Source organism: Molothrus ater, chromosome 2, assembly GCF_012460135.2.
Source record: "Molothrus ater isolate BHLD 08-10-18 breed brown headed cowbird chromosome 2, BPBGC_Mater_1.1, whole genome shotgun sequence".
In the NCBI taxonomy this organism is placed as follows: Eukaryota; Metazoa; Chordata; class Aves; order Passeriformes; family Icteridae; genus Molothrus; species Molothrus ater.
This window is the reverse complement of record NC_050479.2, coordinates 115,526,740-115,544,101: the sequence shown is the minus strand read 5'-3', so window position 1 is coordinate 115,544,101 and position 17,362 is coordinate 115,526,740. Positions and strand designations below refer to the sequence as shown.

The 17,362-nt window shown below is 52.7% G+C and overlaps 1 protein-coding gene across 2 annotated transcripts in view; it reads left to right on the top strand.

The window, feature by feature from the left end:
• The first annotated feature begins 260 nt into the window (after window positions 1-260).
• Window positions 261-17,362, top strand: part of HUNK (hormonally up-regulated Neu-associated kinase) — a 40,919-nt gene continuing 23,817 nt past the window's right edge. The window contains exons 1-2 of one of the 2 annotated variants that reach the window (XM_036404255.2): window positions 261-613; window positions 13,696-13,988. In XM_036404255.2, the coding sequence (XP_036260148.1) occupies window positions 377-613; window positions 13,696-13,988 (530 nt within the window). In that variant the 5' untranslated portion in view covers window positions 261-376. The remainder of the gene's footprint in view (window positions 614-13,695; window positions 13,989-17,362) is intronic. The other variant, XM_036404256.2, reaches the window with a different exon arrangement.

Sequence of the window (17,362 nt, the reverse complement as noted above, 5' to 3'; positions counted from 1 at the left end):
TCCCGGCACAGGGATGCGCTGGGATGCCGGGGGAGCAGCGGGCTGTCCGGTTCATTCCCGGCACGGGGATGCGCTGGGATGTGGGGAAGCAGCGGGGCTGTGCAAATCCCGGCTCTGCACCGCGGCCGCTACCGCCGCCTGCGAGCGGATTGAATTACGGCAAATTCGAACTGAGCTGGCCCTGCCTCCCTCCCTGCCTCCATCCCTCCCTCCCTCCATCCCTCCGCCCCCTGGCCGCTGCCGGAGCGGGGAGGAGGCTCGGGAGGGGCGGCAGCGCGGCCACCCTCGGCTCGCCCCGCCGCAGGAACTTCGCTGAGCGCCCCGGGGACAGCGAGGCGGGCCGGGCCGAGCCGGGCCGGGCAGGGCAGGGCCGGGCATGCCGGCGGCGGCGGGCGATGGGCTCCTGGGCGAGGCGGCGGGCGCGGAGGCGCGGCGGGCGGCGGCGGACGGCGGGTCCTTGCTGGCAGCCTGGCTCGGAGCCGCCGCGCCCCGGGAGCGCCTCCGAGACTTCCAGCACACCAAGAGGGTCGGCAACTACCTGATCGGCAGGAAGCTGGGAGAGGGATCCTTCGCCAAGGTCCGCGAGGGGCTGCATGTGGTCACCGGAGAGAAGGTACCGCCGCACCGCGGGGTGAAACGGGGCAAAACGGGGGAGAACGGCGGGAGAACGGGGCTGGCCGGGGAGCGGGCTGTGCTCGGTCCCTGCCGGCCGGGAGGGTGAGTCCCCGGGAGAATGGAGAGGCTCCTCCGGCTGGATGAAGGAGCCCCTGGGGAGGATCGTGGAGCTCCTCCGGCAGGATGGAGGAGCCCCCCATGAGATGGAAAGAGTTCCCTCCGAGATGGAGGAGCCCCCCTGAGATGGGGGAGCCCCCGGGGAGGATGGAATAGCCCCCCGGAGGATGGAGGAGCCCCCGGCGAGGATCGTGGAGCTCCTCCGGCAGGATGGAGGAGCCCCCCGGCAGGATGGAAGAGTTCCCTGTGAGATGGAGGAGCCCCCGGGAGGATGGAGTAGCTCCCCGGGAGAAAGGAGTAGCTCCCCGGGAGGATGGAGGAGCTCCTCCGGCAGGATGGAGTAGCCCCCGGGAGGATAGAGTAGGCGCAGGGGAGGACGGAGTAGCCCCCGGAGAATGGAGGAGCCCCCGGGAAGGATCGTGGAGCTCCTCCGGCAGGAGGGAGTCGCCGCCCGGGAAGATGGAGCAGCCCCCGGGAGGACGGAGCAGCCCCCGGGAGGACGGAGGAGCCCCCTAGGAGGATAAAGGAGCCCCCGGGAGGACGGAGCAGCCCCCGGGAGGACGGAGCAGCCCCCGGGAGGACGGAGCAGCCCCCGGGAGGACGGAGGATCCCCCCCGGCTCCAGCCGTGCCCGCCTTCCCGCGGCTCCGCCGGGCTCCCGCGGGGCAGTCCTGCCTTCCTCCCGCACTACTTCGGCTGCCGTGACCTCTCTTTTGTCCCCCTTTCATTTTAACATCTTCCCCCGGGTTTGTTCGCTCGCTTTTCCTGGCGAGAAAAGCGGGGTGTTTGGTGACACTTTGTGTCGCTGCGGAGCCGTCCTGTCGCGACATGTGGCATGCGGGCACGCACAGGTGCTTGTCGCGCACCTGGCCCTGGGAGGGGGCACAGTCTCGAGTTGTTGGCGGAGCACACGGCGGATGCGATGTGTTCGATGGTGGAGATGCAGCCCGGATGGTTCTTCCCCAGGGTGCTGTTTTTTGGCAAAGTCCGTGCAGGGGCTCTGCTATTTTTGGTTTTTATCCGGAGCCCTTCGGCAGAGGCTCTTACCCATCAGTAGAACGGGTGACGGCGTTATCAGGGGCCGGGCAGGGCAGTGAGCGCAGCAAGGACGAGCCCCCGGAGCCCCCAGCAGAGAGTTGTGCTGCTCTTGTTGATCCACACAACTTCTGAGTGCTGGGAGGAGAGAGAGCCCGGGGGAGCTGGGAAGGGGCTGGAGCCCCAGGAGAGGCTGAGGGAGCTGGGCAGGGGCTCAGCCTGGAGAAAAGGAGGCTCAGGGGGGACCTTGTGGCTCTGCACAGCTCCTGACAGGAGGGGACAGCCGGGGAGGGAACGGGGACAGGAGGAGAGGGAACGGCCTCAGGTTGGACATCAGCAGGAATTTCCTCGTGGAAAAGGGTTTTAAACACTGTCAGGGGCTGCCCAGGGAGGTTTGGAGTCTCCATCCCTGGAGGTGTCCGAGGAAGGACTGGGGGTGACATTCAGCACTCTGGGCTGGGGACAAGGAATGGGAATGGGGCACAGCCTGGACTGGCTGATCTCAGACGGCTTTTCCAGCCTCAGTGACTCTGGGATTCTGCGAGCTCTGGGATTCTGCCTCTCGTGCGACCCTCACAGAGGGTTCCCTGCCAGAGCAGGGTGCTGGGGCTGTGTTGGTGTCATTCCCTCCTTTTGGTGTCATTCCCTCCTTTTGGTGTCATTCCCTCCTGCTCCAGCAGCCCCGGGAAGGTGCCGCTGGGGGTGATGGCATTCCTGCACTCCCGGGCAGTGATTTCCTCATTCCGGTAAATTTGTCACGGAGAGAAACTTAATACGGGGCTCTGAGAGTCTCATCGTGTGAAAAAATGATAAGGTTTGTGAATATTATCATGTAGGAATGCATAAAAAAATAAAATAAATAAATGTTGCTCTGCTCTGTTACCAAGCGTGTGCTTCTCCTTGGTAACAGAAACATCCAATGATCCTGCAGTCGATAAAAGGCACATGCACACACACGTCCTCCCCACCTCCACGTTTTGGGCTTGCTACATTTATCTCAGTCTGTTAAGAGGGGAAAAAAATAAAAAAGAGCCACCACACCCACCTCTGTCTCAGCTCCCAGGTCTGCTGCTTGATTCGGGGTTTTCTTCTCCCTCGGTGTCTCAAATAACACACACTGTGACAAAGTGACAAGCAGAAACTCCAGAGTCACCCTTCCTTCCTTCCTTCCTTCCTGTCCATCCCTGGGACAGGCAGGGTGACATCCCGGCTCCGTCTGTCCTGATCCTGCACTCTGGCACTGGCTCAGGACCAGTCACACGCTTCCAAACTGAGTGACTCAATGTTCACCTTCCCAAGTCCAGCTAACTGTGGATAAACTCAAGTGAATGGGTGGGAGAGAAGAGTTATTAATTGTTTGCTTCACCCTCTGAGCGAGGTTCCTCCCTCTCAGCCCAGGGGTGGGTGCTTCCCATCCCACTGAGGATTTCACCCTGGTGGAGCCTCAGCTCTCCTGGGCACATTGTCTGGTGTGGCCCCTGCTCAGAGGAGCTGAGATGTGCCCAAATTGGCTCTGCCCACCATCTGCTCACCTGAGCTCCTTCCTTGCCTGGCAGGGGTGTGCGTGGTGGGACCATGGGCACAGGGATGGCCTGTGGGCAGCTGCTCCTGGGAGGAGGCTCTGTGGGGACAGAGCTCTGCTCCTGGCTCTGCAGATCAGCCACTCCTCGAGCACCTCCACCAGAGCATCCTCCAGTGACCTGCAGCATCCCTGCCCTCCGCCAGGCTCTTCTGTTCCTGCTCCCATTCCCACCTTGCTCCTCCTCAGAGGGGAAGGTCACTCCTTAGGGGCTTGGTGCTGTCCCCACTTCCATGGCCTGGCGTAGATTTTTGTCTGTAAAACCACTGTTGAGCTGAGGGCATTGCCTAAATCCAGTAGGATTGCCCTAAAATGAGTGTAAAGCAGAGTCTGGCTTGTGCTGAGCTGAGGGCATTGCCTAAATTCTGTAGGATTGCCCTAAAGCAGAGTCTGGCTTGTGCTGAGCCTAAATTCTATAGGATTGCCCTAAAGCAGAGTCTTGCTCGTGCTGAGCCTAAATCCTGTAGGATTGCCCTAAAGCAGAGTCTTGGCCCTGCTGTCTGGAGCTGTTCTGGCAGAGCCTGAGCCCTTAGGGTCACTGAAATGTCACACTTCATTCGGGGGGGCCCCAACAGGTTTGGATTTGCAGCAGACTTTAGCAACTCTGGAGGAGTTAATGTCTCAGAAAATGGAGTGTTTGGGGATGAAATCCCTGGATTAATGAGCCCCCAGGCAGGCTGGGATCCCTGGCCCTGACTGAAGGCATTGTACAGGCTGGAGGCAGTGCCAGAAATCTGCCATTACCTCAGCCTGGCATTTCTGGGAGCTGCCAAGGTCCCCAGGAGGATGGGATGGCACATTCTGGGGGCCAGGCTCCTTCAGCAGGGCAGCTGGAGGTGGTGCCCTGGGGCTGACCTGTGTGGGATGGGGCTCAGCAGCTCCTGCCAGATGGGCAGGGTGAGCTGAGGTGAGGCTTTAAACCTTCCCTTGCCAGGTTTTTATTGCTGGGCTCCAACCCACTCCTCTCACCGTGCTGCCACAATGTTATTTTTATTTTTTTTTAATTTTAATTTTTTTTTTGCATGTTGTTGTTTTCTGGGCTTGGAAAAGCCCTTGGTGCAATTAGAGCAGGAGGATGTTGGGCAGGTTATTCCTGCCGTGGCTTTGGGATGAAGCATCGCAGCTGTACCCTGACATTTTGGGGTAAAGGGTTTGATTTGTCAGCTCAGCTCAGGCAGTCTGTAGTGCTAATCCTGAGCAAACACAGCTCCTCTGTCAAGAGCAAGCCAGTTTGGCTTTCAGCTGTGAGTGAGCTGTGTCTGGGTGACTTTGGGAGCCTGTGCACAGCACACCCTTGGATTGTTCCAAGTCGTTCTCTGGGTGATGGGGATCAGGCAAAGCAGAGATCTCTCCTTTATAAAGACAGATATCTTTATAAAAAGAGGTGTATTTAATAAAAATTCACTTATTTTTATGTATTTAATAAAAATTCACTTATTTTTTTGCATTCTTAGGGAGCTGAGAGTGCGTGGCCATCACTGTGGTGGGGTGATGTGAGGCTCTGTTATCACACTCTGTGTTATCTGTCCTGTTATCAGCTGCAGACCCCAATAACTCTGTACAGCACTGTGGAGTGACAGCACACTGACAATCCATTGTTCCTGCAAACAAACCTGATCCAAGATTTTATTTAACTGCTTCTCAGTGTAATCTTTGGCACTACCCAAAAAAAAAAAAAAGAAAAAAGAAAAAAAAAAGTCACAGAGGCAAATTGACTCATTTGCTTTCTCATCCAGGGAAAACTTTGTTTATAATTTCCCTCAGTGCTATTGTTGAGCTGGAACAAGGTACGTTTTTAGTTACACTTAGTCAAGAGCCTTTCAGCAACAGTGGGAAGCAGTGGCTAAAAATACAATTTACCAGTTTTGCTATGGAGGCAAAGCAATTAATATTAAAAGTGGCCTTTTCACAGAAGAGTTCACGTTCAGAATGCATTTCTTTATTAAAGAGGCAGAGAAAAAACACAAAAAAAAGGCATGTTTGAGCCTCCTCCCCATGAGGTGCAGGGGTGGGTCCCTGCAGAGACCTGGAAATGCCCCTTTGTGCCAGAGTTAATTTTGCCAGGAGTAAATTCACCCCTTTCCCTGCCTGTTTCACCACAGGTTGCAGGGAATGGAGGCTTGGTGGCTTTTGGGTACATCCCCATGCACAGCTCTAGGATCTTTACCCTTCCTGAGTTTTGGGGGCCTTGTGGTGTCACTTTCAAACCACCCTGCCAACCACATCAGGGCCAGCAGGCTGCCTCGCTGCAGACAAAAGTTGATTTTCTAGGCTGTTTGCAGGTCTTTCAGCCCAGCCTTTTCCTTGTTCCTCCCTCCCAGGCATTGTGAGCTTGCTGGTAGAGCTGTGAGACCTTCACTGCTGTCAGGGCATCAGAGGGTAAAGCTGCAGGATTGTGGTTTGAAATTTGATCTGCTATTTATTTTCTTCTTCCTCCTCCAGTGATACTTGCATATCAGTTTCCTGGATGGGTTTGCTCTCTCACATTTAGTTAGTCATTTTATCTTTACCTGTTCCTCAACATATTTTCAGATTTTATCTCCATCCAATTTTTTTTTTTTTTTAAAGCTTATTTTGAAAAGCCCTGACTGTGAATCTTTTTCCAGGATCTGCTCCCCTTCATTAACCAGCTGCCAACTGTTGCACCTGGCTGGATGTGCCACTCTTAATTACATGCACCGAGGAAACAAAACCAGGCTGTTTCTGCAGCCTGCATTTTTGACATTTTCTTCCTTCTAGGTGTTTGCTTTCACAGCTTTTCTTTTTTTGGTGTCACAATTTGTGCTGAAGCTGCTCCGTGCACACTTCTGTTAGCGTGCAGCCCTCCAGGAAACATTTTGGAGAGCAGAATTGTGCTTGCTGGGAGCAGGACCAGGCTGATGTGTCACTGTGCTGTTCCCTCCAAGGTGTTATGGAGCTTGCGGGAGCTGCAGCAGAAAGCAGAGTGAAGCCGATGTCTGAAATCTGGAAAACAACCAGGTGAAAACTGGGTGTAAAGCCACACTCCTCCCTCTGTCCCTGTCCTGTGTGAGCAGGAATGAGCTGGGTTCATTCCTGCAGTTCAGTCTGACTTGCAGGAAGATTCACTTCATGTTTCCCATTAGGCAGCTCGTGTTCTGCAGCCAGCTGAATGGGTGCACTGAATGTGGCAGTTCCTTATCCTCTTGAGATAATCTGCTCTCAGGTTTGCATTCAGCACTTCTGAGGATGCCTCCTGTCAGCAATGTGCTGCCTTTTTTTTGTTATCCTGGCAGGATGGGGCGGTTTGGGTTGAGCTGACCCCGGGTGATGCTCACATCTGGATCCCCGTGTTTGCTCCTGCAAGGTTTGTGGTTTTCTCCTCTGACCTGCTGCAGCTCCTTGCATCCAGGAGCTGGGAAAGGGGAGGTTATGGATGAGCAGCACAAGCATGCAACCCTTGTTTCTGGATATTTCAAATGCCACGAGGATCTGCAGGAGTTCCTTCACCAGTATAATGCACTACGAAAAGAGTGAACAGTAGAAGAAATAATGAAGGAGCTTGCATTCCTTTCAGTGCTGACAGTGATGAATTAAAAAAAGCAAACTGAAACCTAGAAAAGGTTTCAGGTGAATTGGGGCATGGCAGAGCTGCTGCTCACCTGGCGCTGTGGGGTACAGGTGCTGCTGCTTTGGACATGCAGAACCAAGGAGAAATGTGTTTTATGGAGGTTTCCTTTCAGAGTGGCTGGGCAGGGGCACTGACACACTGGGCATCTCCTGCTGGTCCCTGAGCTCTGATCTGGGCTCTGGCAGCGCTGGCAGAGAGCAAGATCAAGCCTCACCCTCATGGAAAGGAGCCACCACATTCCCCCAGGGAAACCACCTGGGAAAGATGAACAAAATCTGAGCAAAATCTCCTTTTCTGTCAGTGTTTGCTCTGGGCTCAGCACCTTTGGTGCTACACCCGTGGTGCTTCTCGTTTGCCATGTGAGATCAGAGGCACAGTGAGGAAAACCACTGCAACAAAGAGAACTAAAAAAAGCCAAGTTATATAAAATAAAGTTCCTTTGCTCTCTGTCTGTTGTGGAAGATTGTCATGGAAACATTTTCTTTCGGAGAATAAATTCGTTTTCTGTGAATAATGTCCACAGAGCTGAGGGAGAGAGTGTATTATTTATCTAGAACATCTTTACTGGAGACACTTTTTTCCTGGCTCCTGACAGTTGTAAATGTTTTATCTGCTGTGTTTTAAATCACTACAAAGGAGGGTTTTACCTGGGCCTCTAGAGCAGTGGCTCACAGGGATGGGCTGGTTGGGCTTTTCTCTTCCCTAAAGCCAAAGAGCTGAACTGGCACTAAATCAGGCCTTCTTTAACTCCAGTTCTAAAATGTGAAACAGGGGCTGTTTAATGGGAAACACATCTCACAAGAAGATGGGAGATGGGAAGATGCTGGCTGCTGGAGTCAGGAGGGTGATTTATGGCTCATTTTCCCTGAGGAAAGTTTTCCCTGATAGCTGCTCCCACTGGGGTTTAGAGCTTTCCTCCAGGGTTTTGCCATGTCAGGAGTGGGGGGTCAAAAAGTCCTTTTCTGAGAAACCAGGGAGATTTTGGACAGCAGTGCTCAATTTTAGCAAGGCAGAGCCATCTGTGGCAGGCACTCAGAGACAAGACTGCTCCTTGCAGGAAATGTCCCCGGCCCGGGGGCTGCTTTTGACAGGGATCTGCAAGGATTTCTCTGGGAACCTCTGAGTGCATCCTCGTGGATGCCTGTGCCTGGCTTTCTGCCACCAGCACTTCCATCAGCCTCTGCATAATCTCTCCTGACTTGTGCAGATATCCTGAGAGGCCAGGGAGGTAAAATTGTGCAGCTCTCCCTCACATTAAGTGGCTGCCCCATTGCTTAGCTGACCCAGGGAGCACTGAGAGGTTGCTGGGAGTGATTTCTTTCTGCCAAAGGCCAGACAGATCCCCTCTGTGACCCCCCTCAAGGTAAACCATAAATCAGGTTCCTTCCCATGGATGGGGGCTGTGCTGTGCTCCTGCTCCCCAGGCAGCGTCTGGCATCTGTGCCTGCTGCAAATGCTGCTGCTTTGGGCATGCAGAACCAAGGAGAAATGTGCTTTGGGCATGTAGAACCAGGAGAAATGTGCTTTGGACATGAAGAACCAAGGAGAAATGTGCTTTGGGCATGTAGAACCAAGGAGAAATGTGCTTTGGGCATGTAGAACCAAGGAGAAATGTGTTTTATGGAGGTTTCTTTTCAGAGTGGCTGGGTAGGGGCATGGTGTCAGCCCGCTTGCCTCCAAACCATCTCCTGCTGGTCCCTGAGGTGTGAAAGCCTGGCTGTTCCAGGTGCCAGGGATGCTGAGAGGTCAGGATGTGTCTGTCTGTCTGTCCCTGTTTGAACAATGAGATGGGAGGGAAAGGGCAGCTGGCTCTATGGAAACGGCAGAGCAGAGCTCCAGGGAAGGATAATCACAGTTGCCTGTGGAGCATGGCACAAAGCTCCCCATAAATATGATGTAACAGACATGTTGAAGAGGAGTAGCCTGAGTTTGCCCAATTTACCTCTTGGGGTGTTAATTTTCATTTTATTCCAGAGCTTTCTCTTATCAGAAATCTTTCCCCCATGCAGGTGCTTGCAGGAAACCATGGAGTCAGTGCTCAGCATTCTCTTAATGAAATGTTTTATCATGTCAGTTAATACAACAAACAGTTCTTGGACCTCACACTGCTCTGAAGCTCTTCTCAGAACTCTTTCCAAAACTTCAGCGTATTTTTTTAATTACTGGATAGAGCAATCTAAGAATAGTCCCCAGTGCCCTGGACAGGTGTAATTAATACCTTTTCTTACTCACCAAATACATCCTGCTTATGCTTTTGGGGATTATGTTTAAGTTGGCTGTGCCACCAAGAGGCTTTAGGTTCATTTGCTTATCTAAAGTCCTCCTGAGTCCCTCTCTAGCCCTTTCTGTCGTGTTTGGGCTGTAGGGAATTGGTGGGATGCTGTTTTTACCCCCTGGCAATCAGATCCTTTCCCTCCAGGCTAGCAGGAACCCCAAGTACATGAGCGAATGTGCTCCAAGTACATGAGTGAATGTACTCTGAGCTCCTCTCGTGTCTGGAGGAGTTTCTGTCTCTTCAGGGGCTGATTTCCAGCTTTCCTGGCTGCCTCTGGCCCGAGGCAGAGCCAGTGGCCTCCTGCCTGCTCAGACATTTATCCTGGGGTTGTGCATGGCTACACCCCAAACTCTTGGCTTTGTCGGGAAAAAAGGAAACATCCCAGTGACTCCTCCCCACCTTTTCTGATTGCTGATTTTACTACAATTAGAGCAAATGCTGGAAGACCCTTTTCTGTAGCGCTTTATTTCCCAAGATCCTGAAACTTGCTGTATAAAAACCCACATTCCTTTACTGAGCTGTAAAATTTGCCAATCGGTAACAGTTAGAGAGAAGAATAAACTCTACCCAGAGAATGAAATTGGCATTTTCTAGTCCTTGGAGTTGGTTGTGATGAACAACTTGTTCTGTGCCTGGCTGGGTGATTGCCCAAAATGAGATGTCCTTGCAGGGGTTGGTTTTGGGACTGTGCTGGCAATTGTGCAGGATTCAGAGTCGGGGCTGTTTAATGTGATTTGAATTGGCCACCCAAAACCACCAGCTGCTTTTGAAAAGGGAGCTCAGATTTTTGTGGTGAGAACAGTGGTAAGTACAAAGCAAGCTGCAAGTGAAGCCAGACAGCTATGGCTGGGAACAAGGGAGGAAAGAAACTGAATTTATTGCTGCCTTGGGCACAGCAAAAAGAAAGAAAAGCTGGAGATGGACTTGCAGTACTGATGGCTGCAGAATATCTCCGTGGTCTGGCTCTTTGTCTCATTCTCCTGGCTGAGGTCAAAGTGGACAGTAAAGGTTTGGGATTTGGGTGCAGGAGTCCAAGTTCTCAAAAAAAAAAAAAGGAAAAAAAAAAGAGGAAAAAGGCAAGGGGTTGTTCCTCCAACAGTGAAACAGTCCCTCTGATAGTTGAAGTTGCTTCTCCTGTGCTCTGTTGGTCTCCTGGCCAAATCCCACAGTTCTTGCTGGATTCTTTTTCCTCCCAATTCAGCTGAGCTCCCTTTGGCAGCAGCCAGCAGGAGCTGCCTCCTTCTTGGGCTGAGAACTCACAGAAGGCAACAACCCAAGAGGCTGGGGAAGTGGGGAAAGCTCTTCAAGAGCCCTCAAAATGTCACACCCTGATTTTGCAAGGCCATCCCCTGCTCTCTGCAGGGTTGAACATGTCAGAACATTATTTGCCAATAATGGTCAATGCAGTGGAGGTGCTGCTGCAGTTGTTTTTGCAGGCATTGCTCAGCAGCTGATGATTTTGGCTCCTTGAGGACTGAGGGGAGCAGCTCTGCTGCAGAGCATCCAGGCCATGAGCTGAACTGGCCCCGGGCAGGCAAATCCCTGCAGGAGCTCAGCTTCCTCAGCTGGGCTTTTCCCAAGGGTTGCCTGCAGGGGATGGGGATGGCTTGGACTCCTGAGCACCTGGAGGTTCCTCCTGCCCCAGCAGCAGCTCTGGGGAGCTTCCCAACAGGAGCTGCTGCCTCCTCTGGGTGGCCACAGGGATGGGGGGAGCCCCAGGGTGAGTGTGACCCCTTCCCTGCCTCGTGGCCATCCCATACCTGCTGACAAAGGGCGTGCAACAAGTGTCACCTCTGGCGGCAGCAGCTGGCTCCAGATTCCTCCAGGCAGCGTTTGGTCCCTGAAGCTGCTTCTTCTCAGGTTTATTTTCACCCTGGGGGCCTTGCTGTGAGTGTTCCTGTGCAGTTTGGTGGCAGCCCCCGCTGTCCCTGGCTGAGGCTGGGGAGCCCTCCCCGAGCAGGAGCTGGCAGTGTCCCCATCCCTGTCCCGTGCTGCTCTCTGCCTGGGGACACGTGTCCCCCTCCAGAGCCCTGCATCCTCTCCTCCTGGCCCTTCCTTCACCTGCTCTCCCGTGTGCTGCAGCCCGGCCTGGAGGGGTTTTGGAGAGCAGCAGCAGCAGTTGCTCATAGGATGTGTCACAGCAGAACCTTCAGGAAAAGTAATCCATTCCAACAGTGTGATTCTAGGACTCAGGAACCAAAAATATGGGCTATTACTCATCTTTGTATCTCATAACACAGAATAACCCAAAGCATTTATCTATTTACACAGCACAGCTTTAGCCAAAAAGCAGAATGTCAAGAGCCACTGTTGCTACATATTGAGAGTAATTACTTGTTTTATCATTTATTTTTTTATTTCTGTGCCAGTGTTGGCCAGGAACTCGAGTCAGGAGACTTGAGCTGGTCATGATGCAGGGACCAAGAGCCCCTCCTTGAAGCCTGGGAGAGCAGGGCCTGAGTAACTGGCATGTCTTGAGTGGGCTGTGAAAGCTCCAGTGTGTTTGTTTGATGATTACCCAACATCCACAGGATTTTCTCCACCAAATGCTTTCCCCCTTCTGCATGAATGAAATCTCCAGGTGCGTGCACACACATCCACCCTGCACAGGAGGCTCTGTGTGTTAGGTGTGTCTGGGCACATTTGACCCTTGCTCTGCCTCTGGATGAACTCAGAATCAGGGATATTTGGCTAAGTCAGCCCTGGGGTAACTCTGTGCAGAGTTTGATCCCTAGAACAGGGTATTTCTGGAGCACATCTGCTGCTCCCACCTTGGTCAGCTGTGCAGGGGGATCTTTTGGACCTGAGGGAAGGGGGAAAGGTGGCTCAGGGCTGGGGTGAATCCCAACACTGCCTTGCTCGTGTGCTGGCATTGCTGGGGTGCCTGCCAAGGTGCCTGTCAAAATTAGGGGAAGAGTTTGTCCTTAAGGCACAGAAAGCTCATTCTTGGTGGTGGTGGAGGAGCCCTCCAGGATTCCCATGGCTGGCTCTGTGTTGTGTGTTCAGGGGGTTGCTGCACCTCCACAGCTGAGCTCAGGTGGGCAGCACGTGTGGACATTCACGATGTGATTTTTGTATAAATGTGATTTTTGTATAAATGTGATTTTTGTATAATGTGATTTTTGTACAATGTGCTTTTTGTACAATGTGCTTTTTGTACAATGTGCTTTTTTGTCTCAGTGAATTAGAGGTGCCCTACCAACATCAATAATAGATGGCTGCTCCATACTGCTACCACTCCCATGCTTTGTACCTTGCAGCTGTGATAAAGGCCAGCTTTTAATTTATTTTTTATTTAACTTTTGCAGAGGCTGTGTTGTTCTGCCAGCGTACAGTGTGGTATCTCCTGTTTGTGTGACCTGTGAATCCGTTTGTCCTCACCAGAGTAGCTCCTGTGGTTTGCTGTCTAAACACTCCTCTGTGCTCAGTTCCATCTCATCAGCTGAAAGAATGCACTAATTTCAGTCTGTTTCCTTGGTGAATCACCTGGGTCTTTCAGAAGGGGTGGAACCCAGCTCTGATTTACCTGCTGTTTTATCTGATGGCTAAAGGATGTCTCTTTGGTGTCAGTAGTCAGGAATGCCAGGTGTTTGTGGTCCTGAGCTCACCCAGGCAGCTCTGGAGCGTGGTGCTCACCTCACCTCTTTGTCAGGAGGATTTTGCCATGGCAGGAACACACTCAGCCAACAGCACGCTCAGCACTGTTGGCTCCTGGCTCTCAGCCCACACTAGGAAACCCAAATTCCTGCAGTTTTACCCTTCCATCCCAAGGCATTCGTGTCACAGGGGAGGTGCAGATGACCCTGAACATTTCCAGGGATGGAGCAGCCACATCTCTGAGCATCCTGTGCCATGGCCTCAGCACCCTCACAGCCAGGAATTCCTTCCCAATATCCCACATAACCCTGCCCTCTGGCAGTTTGAAGCCATTTCCCTTGCCCTGTTCCTCCAAGCCCCTCTCCAGCCCCCAGGAGAGAGAAAAGGAAGAAAAAAAGAAATGTGCCAGGAGAGCGGTACCTCAATGGTTTTGCTTTCCATAGGATGTTTTGATGCAAATCACGCAAAGCCAACGCTTGACTGTAGTTTAAGGAAATTGTAATGAAAGCATATCGTCTCCAGTCGTGTACTGGAAGCCAGGAAAAGCCAAAACCAGTGCCTTAAAAGTTGTAAACACCAGCCTGGAGGCTTTCTGAGCGAGCAGCCACCATAAATGCCCAGCCTGAGGCGTGTCAAGCGTTTGTGGGTGGTTAGTGGGATTGTCCCTTCTCCTGTGTTCCTGATTTCCTTGCAGTGGTTTTGGAGAGTCATTGTACGAGGAAATAAAGGGTGGAAGAGCAGCTCTTCTTCCTCTGACCTGTGCAGCTGTGCCTGAGGTGCTGCAGAGCTGAGAGGGGACATCCTTGCGACCTCTGGTCGTTTGTGCAGCCTTGGAGCAGCAAACCACAGCTGTGCCAGCTAACAAGCCCCCGTCCTGCTCCCTCTTTAGGTGGCAGTGAAGGTGATTGACAAGAAGAGGGCCAAGAAGGACACGTATGTCACCAAGAACCTGCGGCGCGAGGGGCAGATCCAGCAGATGATCCGCCACCCCAACATTGCCCAGCTGCTGGACATCCTGGAGACTGAGAACAGCTACTACCTGGTCATGGAGCTGTGCCCTGGCGGCAACCTCATGCACAAGATCTACGAGAAGAAGAGGCTGGAGGAGCACGAGGCGCGCAAGTACATCCGGCAGCTGATCCTGGCCGTGGAGCACCTGCACAGGGCTGGCGTGGTGCACAGGTGAGCTGGGAGAGCCCCTCGAGGGGGGCTCAGCTCCCCTCAGGGTGTTTGTGTGTGCTGGGAGATCTGCTTGTGCTCCTGAGGGCTCTGTGGGTGCCTGCTGCTGGTGGTGTTTGGGCGCTCTTCCCTTGGGCTGCACCAGCAGCTCCTCAGCCAGGAGCTGGACTCCATGGCCCTCATGGATCCCTCCAGCCCAGCACTGTCACCCTGATTTTTAAAGATTTTCTAAGCCTTCTGATGTTGACATTCTTGTAGTGGACTTTCTCACACACTTTGTCTAAATAACTCACTGTGGTGCATTCTTTTATGGAGGAGGAGAAAGTTGATGGGCTGTGGGTCTGTCCAGTGTCATTGGAGAGGTGGCACTGTCACCCTCCAATCCACTGTCACTCTTGGAAATCTATAACTATTAGAGTTAAATATAAAATATATATAAATATATAAAAATAAAAAAATAAAAATAAAAACCTTTTACCTTAGAAAGAACAGCATTGTGTTGTTTCATGTCCCGTAGTGACACAAATATCCTATAGGATATTCTGTGGTTCTGTGCCACTAAAGAGAAGGTACAGTCCCAAAGCAGGGCCCTTTCACTCCCCAAAGCTCTGCCCCAAGAGGAGAGCAGGAGGAAATAATGAATTATTTCAGTATTTCTTGGAGAAGGTGGTTGTGCAAGCCCTTGTGCCACTGGTGGAAGTGCAGCAGGGTGGGGGCTGAGCTGGTTTGCCCAAAGCCTGGCAGTGCTTAAAGTTAAATAAAAAATCCCCAGCAGTCCCTGGCTCCTGCTTCCCTGCTCTTTGCACTTTTCCATCACCTCAGCAGGGCCTCACAGGATGGAGAGAGCCAGAGCATCCTGGTGCAGCATCACCTCCTTTCCCTAGCACCTTCATCCACAGAATCACAGGACGTGCTGGGTTGGAAGGACCCCCAGGGATCATCCTGGCCCTGCTCTGGACACCCCAAAAATCCCACCCCGTGCCTGGCAGAGTTTTCCAGTGTTCTGGGCTGAGCTGGGTGATGCCACACGATCCAGTTTGCCCAGAGTGCCACAGGATTCTCCATTTGGTGCCTGCTGTTTGGCATGTTGGCTTTGGTAACTTCCAGCCTATTAATTCTGAGCCTTTTCCAGCCTCTCCTTGAGCTCTGTGCATGAGCAGGACGTGCATCTCCTGGCAGGGGGATGCTGTGCAGTTCACCCGGGCCCCAGGGGGAACGGGAGAAGCTCAGCAGGGAGGAAGATGATGCATAAAGGGTGGCTGGGAGGGTGCAGGTGGAGATGTCACCTGTGGCTGCCTGTCCCTTTCTCCTCTCTGCTGCCATGGAGACAGCAGGGTGGTGGGCAGGCTGGACCTTTGGAGCCAGCACCTCTCCTCTCCCGTTCCTGGGTGTATTTATAGGGAGCTGTGCTAAGAAGGAGGCTCTGCTTGCTAAATTTGGCCCAGCTGGTGTTAAGTCTGGCCTCCCACACAGTTCCCATCTGATGCTGAGCAAGTTGTGTGGGCCCCCATCCATCCTCCTGGCTCCTGTGGGCAGGCTGCAGGAGCCAGACATCTGAAAATGCTGCTCAGGAGCTGCCTCTGGTAGCTGCCCACAGCCAGCCCCTCCAGCTGTGCCCAGCTGTGCGCTGAGCTGCCCACCCACCCCTGTGCAGTGTGGGTGCAGCTCCACATGCTCTGAAATCTGCTTTTTCCCTTGCCTTGGGGCTCCGTGTGCTCCCTGGGATCCATCAGGGATATCTGCCTCTGGTCCCACCTCCAGCTGCGTTCCAGGTGCCCCTGTCACAGGAATATTTGAGCAGGCACCAGGCTCTCTGTCAGCCTCAACACTGCTGATCTCTTTCAATTATTAAGGCCACAGCTTGAGGCAGGGACAAGGAAGAGGTTTTACAGCTTTCAGGGATCAGCTGATACCCAGTATTTAGACAGAAGGAGAGATAAAGGAAATAAATCTGTTAAAATCTGTAAATCAAGTTTCTGAGATGGGCAGAGGAAAAGCAGGCAGGAACAGACGAACATGTTCAGGTTTTAGGGGCGGGATTGGGTCAGCAGCAGCAATTCCTCTCCCTGCAAAATTCACCTTCTGCACAGGGGCCAAGGCACTCACAGGGGGCTGGCAGGCTTGGCTCTGGTCCTGTTCTCCTGCAGAGAGGACTCAAACCCACATTTTGTGCAAAAACAGCTTGTTCCCTCAGCACAGGCTGGAATCAACAGGCTGCTGTGGTGAGAGGGAGGCAAGGCTTTGGGGCCAGGGAGAGCCTGAGTTCCCCTGTGGATGCTGAGTTCCTGTGTAGATGCTGAGTTCCTGTGTAGATGTTGAGTTTCTGGGTGGATCCTGAGTTCCCCTGTGGATGCTGAGTTCCCTGAGTGGATGCTGAGTTCCCCTGTGCATGCTGAGTTCCCCTGTGCATGCTAATCCCTGCCCCACAGGCAGCCTCCTGCATCCACCCTGTTTCTCAGATCACTCCTTGGGAGGCCTCCATACAGTGAATGAGCAGGTCTAATTCTGCCCAAAGTGATAAAACCTGACAGAATCATGTCTGCCAGCATATCTGGCTTAACCCATTCAATGAGTTGTCTTATCCTGCAAGCAAAGAGTGGGGAGCCTGCAGGAAAAGCCCTGGTGGTGTGATCTGGGTTTATTCTCCCTGAGCAAGCGAGGGAGGAAAATTAACAATTACCTCAGGAGCTGTCCTTCAGCATCTCGGGCCTCTGACTGTGGCAGCTCTAAAAACAGGCTGCTCAATCAGCTACTGAGAGAGGGAGGGGAAAAAATAGTGCAGGAGTCTGATTCATTCCCTGCCTGGCTGCAGTGGCACTGTTCTCTCGTTGTTGTTGTTGTTGTTGTTGTTATTTTTACAGCAGGTAAAAATACCAGCCCTGCCATGTGAGTGGTGATGAGGGGGTGTTGGATTTGGCCACGTGTGGAGCAAACTGCAGCATCCCCAGCCAGGAAAGGGCTGCTGGTTGTCCCTCCAAAATGCTTCCCATGGAAAGGGGCAGGGCCCTGGGAAGATTTTTGGTGGCACTTTTTGCTCCATTGCAAACAAACAAAAAACCCAAAATCTCAGGTTTTGTCTGTGTTATTTGGGGAGTGGCGTGGATGGTCTAGCCTGTCCCACTTGGGGTGAAAAACTCCAGATGGAATGAAAGTGGCATGAAACTGGCCTGTGTTTCTCAGAGAGCTGCATGGATTCCAGTCAGAGAAGGGAAGCACTCAGATCACTGCTCCTTGGACAAGAGCAGGCACCCAGAATTCGGGGAAATGCTTTTGTTAGGAGGCACTGATGTGTGAGCAGCCTGAAATTAAAGAACTCCAAGAAGCCTCATTTTTATTTAGAGGTGTAAAAATACCCCCAAACTCATTTTTGGCTGTGT